Source organism: Vipera ursinii (genome assembly GCF_947247035.1).
Source record: "Vipera ursinii genome assembly, chromosome: 7".
NCBI classification, from domain to species: Eukaryota; Metazoa; Chordata; class Lepidosauria; order Squamata; family Viperidae; genus Vipera; species Vipera ursinii.
In genome coordinates this window covers 61,774,740-61,788,848 of record NC_139521.1, presented here as the reverse complement: position 1 = coordinate 61,788,848, position 14,109 = coordinate 61,774,740, and the positions used below count along the sequence as shown (strand labels likewise).

The following is a 14,109-nucleotide window of genomic DNA, read 5'->3' as shown; positions in this document are numbered from 1 at the left end:
CGCCCCAGAAGCTGACGAGAGTTTGCCCTCTATCACCCGTTCGCCGTTCGCCGTCGGCCGCTTAACCACGGGTCGCCATCGCCTGCCTCCATTCACCCAGCGATCCCGCCGCCCAGCAGAAAAAAGATCTGAAGGTGTTTTTTTCCGGCGTATAAGACGACCCGGCATATAAGACGACCCCCCAACTTTTGAGGTGATTTTCAGGGGTTCAAAAGTCGTCTTATACGCTGGAAAATACGGTATGTTGCTAAGATTAAGAAATGATCATCTTAGCCTGGGTGTTCTGTAAATTGTGGTGCATTAGTTCTAGAGATTGGTCAAGTCACCCAGCAGTTTTCTTATATGGGTTATTGATTTTGTTCAATTTGGCAGTTATTATTAAGAAAGAGAAGAAGTCACTGCTTGGAGTATTATTTGTAAGGCTTATGGAAAAATACCAATATATGATATTCTAGGACATTTTCTGGATACACAATGCATTATACAACCTGACATTTCTTTATTTGATCCAATTTTGAGGCAGCCTTGCTTTGGTACAAATAAAGGGGGAAAAATGCCCATAAACATATATAAAAGGAGAACCTGGCTGACCTTGAATCAGTCAAGTGAACCTAGGGAGAAGTTAAATGGATTAAAAATAAAAATAAAACCAAAAGAATTTTAAAAAGACTGATCAGAAAACACAAATCATATTAAGTAACTGCTTTGTGTGTGTCTTTAGCTTGCAGAGGTCATTGAATAAGGCAGGGGTGTCAAACTCAATTTCATTGAGGGCCACATCAGCATTGCGGGTGCCCTCAAGGGGCCGGGTGGGTGTGGCCGGGGTGGGCGTGGCCTACTGGGTGGGCGTGGCCAGAGTGCATATGGCCTACTGGGTGGGCGTGGCTCTACATCGTTCGCATCAAGGGTGCCTATGGGGGCCTGGGCAGGAGTGGGACAGATCTGAGGGTCTCTGGCAGAAGGAGGGTCTCTGGGCCAGGGCCAAGGCAGTGGGGGCCATTCCCTCACTGTTTCCAGGATGGCTTCGCGGGCCGCATGAAACCACTTCCTTGTGTTTGACATGTCTGGAATAAGGTTTTCATTTTAAGTATTTTGCTTTTATGTCAGCTTATTTATTTCTGGAAATTTTCTAATTTGGGAAACATTCACTTGGAAAAAATACAGCAAAAGGGCCAGTGCCGTGCCAGACTCTTTATGGGGAAGCCAATTCTTCTTGGAAGAGGGCCTAATGTAAAAGAATTATGACATATAAAAACCAAAGTGGTGGTCCTGCTGAAGTGTTGGCACTTTCTTTGATTGTATACCTCTTTTCTGAAAATGGATGAATAGCTTTGGATAGTTTGCAGGGGAGAGATGCCTATGATGTTAAATATCTCACAATTGGAATCTAAGTCACTCTTTAACCTAAATTTCTCCATCTTAAAATGTCTTTCTTTCCTAAAAAGCAATATTGTCTTGCATTGTATTACATCTTAATTCCTGAATTTGATTCACAAAGAAAGTGACTTGGGAAGTGACAAAATGTCTCTTTGTTCACTTTTAAAAGGCCTGTTCTTTAGAAAGAACATTATAATTTAGGACAATGGGAAAGGAACAAAAATTATTATTTGGAAAACTGTATCTGCTTGATAAATTTAATTCTACCTGGGGGAAATACAACAAATGGAAAAGTAGCTAGGATAGGGTTCAGTTCTCATGTATCTCATTAACTTTGACTTACTGTACATGTCTCTGTTGCTCTAATTTATTAGACACTGTAGCTAAGTTAATATTTACTAAATGTCATTAAGGATATTTTGTGTATTCCATTGCCAGACTGCTACACTTAGTTCTAATTTGATTTCTTGATAACTTAAAGCAAGTTTCTTTATCTTGGAACCATGAATACAGTGACTTCAAATATAACTTCAGGTACAAGTGCTATGTATTGAAATTCAGGTAGTTTGTTTACACATGGGTTTCTTCTATAGTTAGGTAAGAAATGAAGACCATTGTAGTGAGGATCCATAGCCTGTGTATCAAGGGGGTCTGAGACCCCAAATTAATTCAGATTTAATAATGTTTTGACCACATTCACATTTTGTCCTGTCTCTGCCCACTTTTGGAGTTGGCCCTTCAGAGCAGAGCACTTCCTTTACACCTTCAATTCAAATTGGTAATTTAGGAATGCAAAGAAGGAATCCTTATCAAGAGAGTAGTCAGTGTGCCCCTGCCTCTCTCTTCTCCTTTTCCTATATCTGGTGTAGCTAACCAGACAGTTTTCATTTCTGTCTTTTCCCATGCTGTCCAAAAGGTTGCAAGATGTAGTATGCAATATGGAAAATGGGAAGAATGCCATTGTTCTGGCTGATGAGTGCCATAGTGGATCTGAATAATTCATTGGAACGGCATAGATGCTTATTCCTTTACTTATCATGCATTTCCTCTCTATCCAGTTGCAAAGGTGTCTACGCAGAGGAAGGGAGAAAGAGAATGTGATAGCATATTGCAGAGGCAGATTGGTGTGCTGGTTTATTTAGCATAGCTTTGTAAGCTTTGAAAGTTGGATCTTAAATAAATGAACAGATAGTCCATCTGTTATGGATAGCAAAATTGCAATTAGATTAAAATACAGTAATTAATATACTCTAAATGGTTGATGGGGGCCTTGAATTTGCAGATAGAATTTAAATAAAAATCCTGTTGAGTTCCAAGGGATTTAAAATGCAAAAGAAAAGACAACTTCCTTCCTTCCTTCCTTCTTTCCTTCCTTCCTTCCTTCCTTCCTTCCTTCCTTCCTTCCTTCCGTCCCTCCCTTCCCCCGAACTCTTCATAGTGATGAAAATAGATTTACTTGAAAAATATATCCAGTTGCCCTCATGTGTGTTCTGGTATCCTTTTGGATATGGTAACTTGACAGATGCCAAATTCATGTGTTCTTTTTCTTCCTTAAACCAGGATGCATTAATCAATCTCCAATGCACAGAATTATATTAGAAAGCAGTCTGCTATGTAAATTAGCATTTTCCCCCCAAAATCAGGATGTTGCATATTGATAACATTTCCAAGAGGATAACTATAAGCATAATATAAAGATTAACTCTGCAAGGAAACCCAGAGGGAATGCAGCCACAGGAACTCAAAATGTTCTCTGTTTTGGTTATGAATGTCTTACAAAACTAGTTCCAATGTTATTGGTGTGTGAGGTCTGCTGCAAATGTTGACAGAAAGACTTCTGCCAACCACAAGAGGCATAGCCTGTGCCATAAATCAAAAGTTTCATGTGAAGCCAATTGTTCGGCTAGACTTCAGCCTTTCCTCCTTTTAAAATGCCCACAGTTTCTAGTTTCATGCTTACAAGTTAGCTTTCCTAGCATGGCTCATCCCACTTTTCGCATATCTTTCAATATAAATTTACATGTTTAAATGCTTTTGGCAATACAGATAGTTCTCAACTTAAGAACCATTCATTTAGCATCTGTTCAAAGTTACAAGGGCTCTGAAAAAAGTGCCATGACTTTTTTCACAGTTACATCCATTGCAGCATTCCCAGGATCATATGAGTTCTGGTGTTTGGCAACTGACTCATATTTATGATGGTTTCAGAGCCCTGGGGTCGTGTGATCACCTCCTGCAAGCTTAAATCAAACAAACTCAATGGGAAAGCCAGATTCACTTAACAACCGTGTTACAAACTTAACAACTGCAATGATTAAATTAACAACTGTGGCAAGAAAGATTGTAAAATGGGGCAAAATTCACTTAATAAATGTTTCACTTAGCAACAGAAATTTTTGCCCTATTGTGGTCATACATTGAGGATTACCTGTACTGGGGTTTTTTTTTAAAATTTCCCCAATACCTGTCATGTCATAATTCCATAAAATTTGTGTATTGTTCAGTAGGTTTCATGCCTGATATATCTGGGCTAAGATAACGTAATTTTACCTTAACCCAGATATAGCAGGCACAAAACCAACTGAACAGTACACAAATTTGAATGAAGGCACAAAGAATCAGCAGCAGTCTTCATGTTAATATATTCTTCAGCAGAACCATATGTGAAGCTAGCTTCATCTTTGTTAGTCCATAGACTTAATGCAGTCTTCATTGATCAGCAGAGGTTCCAAACAATGCAAATGTGAAAAGAGAATGGCTTTTCTTGGTACTTAAAAAAAATCATACATGTATAGAGTGGATCTTGAAAGATATATAAAAGACTTTAATAAATATAGTATTCTACTAATACTTTTGTGAAAACTGCTACCATCAACCATAAGCAGAATTTAAAGTCTACATAGCTTTACTATTTAGAAAAGATTTGAAGAAGGCAAGCCAAATTCTGTAATTATTATAATGTATAGTTTGAGAATGCTTCCATACAGTTATTTTCTTTGGAATATTTTCAAACAGATTTACTAAATCAGACCAATGTTTTAATAGTGAAAATATAGAATTTCCAAAGTGACTTAACCTGCATGCAAACTTAGAACTAAATCCAAGAGAAACTTGTCCTTTCCCAAAATGTAAACTCCCCCCCCCCACACACACATTGCTTCAGTCTTCACTATTTCTCAACCAGCAGATCTTACCAGTTATGTATATGATACACATAGTATTTTCTCGCTTTAAGGCATGTTATCTTTCATATTTGCTGAATTGAAATTTTCATCAAATAAATGATGGATACTAAATTCAATCTGTAACATATAGTACAGCCAGAACCATTCTTTGAAGTAGAATAGATGAACAGGAAGGTCCTCAAATGTTATAGATCATTATATTCATAATTCAGTCCTAGAGGAGATTGACCCTGACTGTTCTTTAGAAGCCAGATCCTGAAGTTGAAACTCAAATACTTTGGCCACCTAATGAGAAGGAAGGACTCACTGGAGAAGAGCCTAATGCTGGAAAAAATTGAGGGCAAGAGAAGAAGGGGACAACAGAGAATGAGGTGGCTGGATGGAGTCACTGAAGCAGTAGGGGTGTGCTTAAATGGACTCCAGAAGATGGTAGAGGACAGGAAGGCCTGGAGGAACGTTGTCCATGGGTTCGCGATGGGTCGGACATGACTTCGCAACTAACAACAACATTCATAATTTAAACTCTAAACTTGTCTAACCACATCTTGTTAAGTCATCTTTTCTAGTTTGGGGTTGAATTGTGAAAGGCAGTTCCTCTTTCTTGGATGCTTGCTTAATTGCCTGAAATTCTGTTCATGGTAACGAGAAAATCTTTGTTTTATATGTGAAAATGAATCCTTCTGGACTTTGAAGAAATGCCTCTATATTTATTGTCAAAAACAAATCAATCAGAATGTGTTTCACATGAGCATGTCTGTGCATTAAATCTAAGATCAAAATTGTGGGTCTTGTTAGTATCCACAAGGCACCAACTATCTCTGTCATAAGAAGCAGTTAAAATGAGATCTTTATAAACTGCAGTTAATGATACAGCTGTCTGAAACCTAGTTCACATATGGATGACATGCAAAGTAATATGGATTAGGGGGGGTCCCATGAAATTTGCAGTAATGTGTGCAAAATTGAGAATAAACATTAAAGGAGCAGTTTTTCTGCTGATACTTAAAACTAACTTTCTTTGTATTTATATAAAGGAAGTTTTCATTGAATTCTTGTGCTTGTTTGGGGATGGTGCTAAACTAATATTTTTTTCTTCAAACAGCGATTCTTTGGAACCCACACAGTTTACTACTTGTACAGCTGCTGCTGTAAGAAATGTGCCTGAAAACCCAGAAAATGGCGCCAATAGGCCTATTTCAGCTGCATCTGGTGCAGGATTCAAGCCCTCAGGACCTCAATATGCAGAGAAAACCTCAGGCTGGGAGTCTTCTAAGCAACCAGGTAAATTACTGAAGTGTTTGTTTGGTTGCTGATTTTGAAATCAAATATTTTATATAAAAATACTGATATCTGATAAAATTTGATATTGAGTCCAGTTTTGTCCTTTACTTTGGTTGAAAAGTTAATTTTAAAATGCCATACAAAGCTATAGAAAACAGAAAAGCATATCAAAATTAATAAAATACATTTTCACAACTGGATCGACTAAGTAGAATTGTTCTGAAGGATGAAGACTGCCCTTTTAAGACAAGAAGCATGGGGGCTGGTTTTGCTTAATACGGAATTTATTCATATAGTGATTTGGCGTGTTGTTATTTTGTACCATATGATACAAAAATATACATCCCTCTGCACATATATTTGTAGTTAGGACAAAGCAGAGGTTCAGGGCTGTCTTCATCTGTGTAATACCATGACCAAGATAGTGCATGTACATAAGTTTAGTACAACTATGATACTTTGTGTTTAATAATGGAAGAAAAGTGACTCTCTTATGCAAGGAAAACGGGCTAGAGTCTCAGTAAATAATAATATATAGAACAAGAAGAATGGGGAACAAATCAGTTGCCTATGCCTACTTTATGGCATGGATATGATACATTGGCCTAAACCAGTGATGGCAAACCTTTTAGAGATCGAGTGCCCAAACTGCAACCCAAAACCCATTTAGTTATCATCGGGTGCCGGGTGGACATGGCCCATTGGGTGGGTGTAGCCAATTGGGCCAGCGTGGTCCATTGGGTGGGCATGGCTGCAGTGGTAACGGTGTTCAATCAATCAATTCCAACTTTCCGAGATCTTTTTTTCCCCGCGGGGAAGTTAAAATTGATTGATAGAACCCTTTTTTTTTGCACACAGCGGCGGAGGCCTAAAGCGAAAAGGTTTTATAAAACCCAGCTGAAGGCCTAGGACTGTGGCGATGGCATACGTGCCCACAGAGAGGGCTCTGTGTGCCACCTGTGGTACCCGTGCCATAGGTTCACCACCATGGGCCTAGACTGTATATTGAATGGCTCTTAATCTTGATATGTTTTAAATAATTGTTTTTCATATAGGGGTCTTTCAGCCTAGAAAATGTTTTGCAAGGGAGAGCTGGGTTGTTTTTTTTGAGAAAGAAGTTAGTATAGAAGAATTTCCTTCTCTCTCCATAGTTTTAGATCTTTTTATTTTATTTGTTTTAGCTCTGTTGAACAAAGGAAAGCTGAAGTGAGATCATAAGCCCGGTCACAGTTTCACTGAGCAACCACTTAACAACTAAGTTGACAGTCCCAACTGGTTTCTAAACAAGGACTACCTGTATATTGTACTCACTCAGAAATATGCAGAATTGAGTAGGGGGTACATATAGTTTTATCATTGTCATCAAGGGCCCAAATGAGCATGTTTACCAGGAGTGTCTGTCACCAGCTTGATTGCTATACCATAATTACTACACTTTTGCTAAAGCATTCACCATGGTTCCCATTATTTACAGAGCCATTTTCAAACAAGTCTGTCATATAGGACAACCAGTATTGTGTTAAAAAAAACTTGCCAGATTTTTTTAAAGACACTAATCATCACAATAGTCTTGCTGCTTTACTGTCACTTGTAAAGCACTATCTAGGAATAACTCCTAAGTTTGATTTTTTTGGCAGTATGATCATTCTATCCTTTGGTATTTGTGAGGCTGCTGTTTCAAAATTTAGACTTATAGAGACCTTCCCTGTGTGAACGTTAGGTATGAACTGATTCTTTTCCCCCCTCACTTTCATTCAGTACAGTCTATATTGAAGATTTTAAGCAACAGTAATTTCATGCTGTTGTGTTTTAATCATTTTTTTCTCATTCAGTTGAGCTCCATGAACTTTACGATGCTTCAACATAAGACTGCAGTCTAGAATTATGTTAATTAATTAATTAAATAAGGCATCAGTACATTAGAAATCAAGCTTGTAATTATGGTTTTTTTTCCTTATGATCATTTGTAGGTAGATCATACACTTATGCACATAGCAATTTGGTAATTCTAAAATGAGCATATTAGCAGTTTTCAGATTATCCTTTTGTTTTTCCTTAGGCTGCAATAATGCAGCAACAAAGCAAACTTATTAAAAGGTTGACTTCATTAACTCAGTGGGAAATTTCTGAGTTAAAAGCCTATTGGATTGTGCTGCTGAAATCTAATAAGGAAAGAAAACTATAGGCTAGTGGTCTTCAAACTTGGCCTTTTTATGACTTGTGGACGAAGACCCCTGCTATAGGCTGTTAACCTGAGTAGATGATCCTTGACTTACAACTGCAATTCAGACCAGAATTTCCATAGTGAACTGGTGCAGTCATAAAGCGAGTCATCATATAACTGGACCTGATTTTATGACCATTTTTATTGCATTTGTAAATCGTTGTGGTGGTGAAGAGAATCCAGCTTCTCCAATTGACATTGCTATTGAAAAAGTTACAAATTGAAATTATGTTTGCTCAGGATGCTGTAAACAGAAATAAATGTGGGCTGGTTGGGAAATGCCCAAATTGTGATCATGTGACTGGATAGTGAAGGGTCATAAGTGTGACAAAAGTCATAAAACACTTTTTCCAAGACCATTATTAACTTTGAAGCATTATTCAACAAACTGTTGTAAGCTGAAGATTACTTGTATGTCTTAATTTTTTTCAAATACTTTAGTAAATATATTTCCAATTGAAGATTTCAATTCATATGCATAGTAAAATCGTAAATGTACTTAACTGTTTTTTGGGTGCTTGTGTTTGACTTTTGTTTTAAGTACTTTCAGCTAATATAAACTGAATATGATACACATGGTTCTTTAAAGTTTCTAAATTTACCTCAGAGTTTCATTTATTTTAGAGTAATGGGGTTTTTTGGTGTGGGAAAATTTATTATTGTGGATAAAGTTTATTTATGTAGAATTCAGAGTCTTCACTCTTACAAAAATTGTCAGCCGTGAATAAACTGCAGTTTAGTTTTCCTGATGGGCTTCTCATCCAGAGAATGTTTTCACCCATAATTTTACATATTCATATGGACTGATGGCAGAACTAAGAAGGGAGCAATAAAGACAAGGAAAAGCAGATTTCTCCAGAAACTTGACAACATCTTCATGCCTGTTTGGCTATTCTTTATGTCTTCACATAAAGGACTTTTTGTAAATCTTCTGGGATGGCTCTGTGGTTGCTCAGTGTGGACTCACTATCTGATCATTATGGGAAGGTCTGTTGACTTTAAAATGATAGGACTATAGGCTTGTTTTGAACTTATGCTGAAGAGGTATTTTCAGTATAAAATACCTCTCTGCCACCACACATTTGTAGAATAAATACAATCTCTTTTGTTTTCTCCACTGTGATTTTTAAAAGATTTTCTACTATGTGGGAGAAAGATTAAACCAAGGCCCCATCCTTGCTCCTCAAAAATCCTCTTTTGTAGTGGAAAAAATTTGACAGAACTGTTCTGAACTCTCTGTGCTTCATACTAAAAGAAGAAGAAAAAAGAGCACTTGCTTATTTGGACTTCTGCATTCAGTTTTTCTTAATTATCTTTCTTCATTCAGTCCAATCAATTCATCCAATTTTTCTTTTGGGAACCTTTTCTTTTATTGAGATTTGCCGACTCAAATTGACCACTTATCAAGTTATGCCCTTGACCTTCCGATTTACTTAAAAAAAACTACTTTACTCTTTCAGGGTACTTTTAATCTATTTAGAACTGTTCTAGTTTTAAAGAGAGTCAATTGGCATACTGGTTAAGGTTTTCAACTGGCATGGGTGAAACCCAAGTTATAGTTTACCTCAGATATTAAAGCTCACTAGGTATTCTTTGGACCAGTCAATATCTGTCAATCCAACCAACCTGACAGAGTGACAGTTGAAGGGAAAAATAGAAGGTGGAATACTACATATGCCACATGCAGAAAAGAGAGGTTCCAAGTCAATCCATCCATCAATCAATCAATCTAATAAAGCAATTAGATTCAACCACACCTGTGAATTGATGCATTTCTTTTTTAAAAAAAGGTCATTACATATTGTTAGGGAAAGGATTCATAATTATTCCTAATTACCAAAAATGTAAGTTTAATGTGGTAGGTAGTTTTAACTGTGTTTTTAATTGTGTGGCCTGATTGGCTTATGGCTATGTTTGACAATAATTGGAGGGGAATTGGAGGTGTGATACCTCAAAATACCTTGAGGTGGCGATAAATCACTGTATTTGTACTTTCTTGAATTGTTCTCTTTCTTTTTTTCTCTTTCTAATGGGAGATGAAATGGGGGTTAACTTTTAGAGGACAGCTTATATTTTGAGTGCACAGTGTTCTTTCATCTATGGTACATTTAACAGAAATGATCTTTAATGTTTAACCTGCAAAGTATTCTGCATGGTGGTAGAAGTAAGTGTGTATCCCCTGTGTTTTATAACACAGGCAGGGCAATATTTTGAATGGCTTGTTTTTGTAAAGTTTCTCATGAATCTCATTGCTTGTAATTTATATTTATCTGCTGATGTTCTTTCATTTGTTTTATTACTTTGTTTAATGAAATTAAGCCAATACCAAGTAATGAGATTTGTTTTGGAGAGCTTGCCTTTTAAACTGAAAAGGACTGATACAGGAGTGAAAAAATATAAGAATGTTTGGGGCAGACAAATCTGTGCTTGGGTGAAGATTAAGAGTACAATATACGCAAGTGATTCTGCTTGCTTTCCTTTCCATCATTAGTTATTCATGTTATTGCTTTAAAAATTGTTTTGGCTACAGTGATGCTAAGTGATAACCATGCTTCTCAAATTTACCAGAATTTGAGAATATGATTATAACTGGAATTAAGTTTGGCCTCTATAGCAGGCAGAAGTGATATGTGCTGCAGTGCTCTGAAACATGCATTTCTTCTTGGCAGGCTTTAGAAAAATGAAAAGATTTATTTATTTATGTATTTATTTCATGTAGCTACCCATCTCACAATGTAAGCACCTTCAGTTCAGTTCAGTCCTAAACTACAAATATTCTCCTCTATCGGCAAGCACCTTCTTACTTTGTCTCCCAGGTACAAGATCTGCTGTAACAGTTCGAGAAACACATAAATTTATAAAGTGGACTTAAAAGTTTCCCCTCTCTTGAGAAGCAACCACCTTTCCACGCCACTGCAAACCCAGGACAGTGTCTGGATCAATGCAAACCAAGCATTTCAAAACTAAATAAAGAACCACAGTGCTTTTGCAAGTCACAGCATTTTGTCATTGCCTTCCTATTCCATTCACCAGACCTTAGGCTTTAGTCTCTTAGTTCAGCACACACACCCCAAACCATTTTTGTTCTAGGGCCCAGTTTCAGGGAAAACAATTTTTCCACGGATCAGTGGCAGCGCGGGGGGGGGGTGGATGGTGGTTTTGCGCACTATGTAGATCAGGGGTTCCCAAACCCCCGGTCCATAGATCAGGATCGGGCTGCAGCATGCCAGCAACCGGTCCGTATAAACAAGCAAAGCCCCATCCTCGGGTTATAGGCAGCACACAAAACCACACATCCTCCGGTCCACGGAAAAACCTCTCTCCACAGAACCGGTCCCTGGTGCCCAAAAGGCTGGGGACCTCTGATCTCGATCCCACACTTTTGGAGACAAAGCTTGGCTTGCTTCAGTGGCCCGGTTCCTAACAGGCTACGAACCAGTACTAGACCATGGCTGGAGGGCTGGGGACCCCTGTCTTGGTTCACTGGTTTCCCATTGTTTGAAAATCTTACAAATTGACCTTTATAATTAACTCCCAAACTTGTGACTTACTTTATGTAAAGAAAAATGTGGAAAACATAAAAGGAGGAAAAGAAGCAACAAACACATAAACATATTGTATATTTGTACTATTCAGTCCAATCTTAAATTTATTATTAAACTTTAATTATTCAGAATAAATACTGATCATAATATTTATGGAGAACCAGTGTATAAAGAGTATGTGAAGAGATACTGGTAAGTTTGTGAATTAATTTTGAATTTTTGATATGGTAATAACCACATTGGTATGCAATTCAAGAGAAGCTTAATTTCTAAACCATACCAGTCTTTGAAATGCCAATTTAAAACTGATGGAAACTAAATAAAATGGGGCAGTAATAGGACAAGGCTATGTGATACGAGTAAGTATCTCCTCCTCATCTTAAACTTTCAGTATACAGTCCTTGTCTTACAACCATTTGTTTAGTGACTGTTCGAAATCACAATGGCACTGAAAAAAGTAGTATGACTGATTTTCACACTTATGATTGTTGCAGCAACCCCACAATCAAAACTTGGACATTTGGCAACTGACATGTATTTACGACCATTGCAGTGTCCTGGGATCTTATGATTACCTTTTGGGACTTTCTGAAAAGCAAAGTCAGTGGGGAAGTCACATTCAGTTAACAACCATGTTACTAACTTAACAGCTGCAGTGATTTACTTATCAGCTGTGATTTAAAAAAAAAGGTGGCATAATGGGAGCTAAACGTATTTAACAGCTGTCTTGCTTAGCTCTTTTGTGGTCATAAATTGAGGACTACCTGCATTGAAGTCGATAGCCATCCCAATAAAACAGTTTCTGGGCTTTCCAGGAATCATAACACATGTGGAATTAGTCTCACCTTAAAATTGTAAGAAGCAATCTTAATATGTTTTAAGACCTTTCGTCTTATGTTTGTTTAGGTGGGACCTTTCAATCCCAGAGTTCTTGCAAACCATCAATATCCAACTTGGCAGAACTTGAAACTGCTTATAAAAAAAAATACTGTAGACTTAAAACTATCCAAAACACATTCCAATAATGTGGTAATTCTAGATGCTGCTTATATGTCTGGACCAATTAGTGAAATTGCAACAATAATTAGGCTTAACAAGTTGCTGCTTTGTAGTGTCAGTCGATGCAGGACTAAATGTGCTGCAGAGAAGTGAAGAGGGTGCTATTTGACACGAGGATAGGCAATCTTTTTGGACCTAGGGTCATGATCACAACCATTTCGAAAGACTGGATGTTGCTCATTCATCACAGGACTGCCAGCATAATATAGCCCAAAATGTAACATCTATTTATCTGAAGGCAAATGGATATGCTTTTTTCCTCTAGCTCATCCAATATGCTTTCTGAGATTCTGCTGATCTTTATTCTTTTAATGGAGAAAGGGGAACGTTTCCAAATAAGGCGACGATCTGTTTCCCTTTTTTTAATTTCCAAAATGCTTATAATTGGCCGAGCAACATTTTTTTAATTAGGATGGCACTGTGGGGCCAATAAACTTTTAAAGAGTGGACAGTTGAGAAGACTGCAAGTGCCAAGGGTGGCAAACTAGAGCTGTTCAGATAGAATTCTGTACCTCGTGAAGTTGGATTCCTGGGCTTAAAACCCATACAGCATTGGTGGATTTGATTTTGACTTGTTTTTTAGAAAGTTTTCTTTGCTGTATTTCATCATCTTCATCAAATCTTTATTTGGTCATAGACCAGCAGCATGTATTTGCTGTATTTTGAAACTGAGCAGGACATAATTTAAATAAAAGTGTCCTGAAAGAGTTGAGTACAGTTAAAGTTCAATAGCAACATCAGAGGAGTTTGTTCCTGACAAATAGACACCCCAGTATTAATAATGCTAAATTGTTTTGGCATACCACAGGGTGTGACAGGTTAATGAATGTGAATTCCAGTGTAGCCAAGCAAAGTGTTCTGAAACCACACCAAAGGTCTTCGTAAACATCACCTGTTAAAGCTGGGGCATTTCCTTGTGACGTGAGATGCTAACCTGTTGCAAGCGTTATGGAACAGAATATAGATGTACCTTTGGTTTTTTTTCCCCCTTTTCTTTTACCTGTATAAAATATGATGATTATGCAACTCACTTTCCACCAGAAAAACCAGCTGATAGAATTTTCATAGGTGGCCCCTGATATTTGCAGTGGTTTTGTTTCAACTTGCAGATAGCAAAACCATGGATAAGAAGACCTTTAAAAACCTGCTTTACTCATGTACAAAATCCACCTGCCATTTTGCACATGGAAAGCAGAAGAGAGAAAGAACTGCAAATATATGAAAGCCTTACCTTGCTGCTAATGAGGTCTGGTCTGTTTTTATTAACTGTAGGCTAAATCATGAGTAGTGGAGCCCCGGATAACAAAGGCACCTGTATGTTGTGGTTAAATGGATTTTAAAACTGTGTATTATTCATATCGAGTATCTTGAAGAAACAATTTCAGATTTTTTTTATTTAGAATAAGAGTTTTGAAATGCTCTTCTTTCTCACAACCTT

General features: G+C 37.4%; 1 protein-coding gene across 4 annotated transcripts in view; it reads left to right on the top strand.

Annotated features, from left to right (window-relative positions):
• Positions 1–14,109, top strand: part of PDLIM5 (PDZ and LIM domain 5) — a 140,415-nt gene that overhangs the window by 103,374 nt on the left and 22,932 nt on the right. For all 4 annotated transcript variants that reach the window (XM_083367836.1, XM_083367833.1, XM_083367834.1 and 1 more), the window contains one exon: positions 5,665–5,843. In XM_083367836.1, coding sequence (XP_083223962.1) covers positions 5,665–5,843 — 179 coding nt within the window. The remainder of the gene's footprint in view (positions 1–5,664; positions 5,844–14,109) is intronic.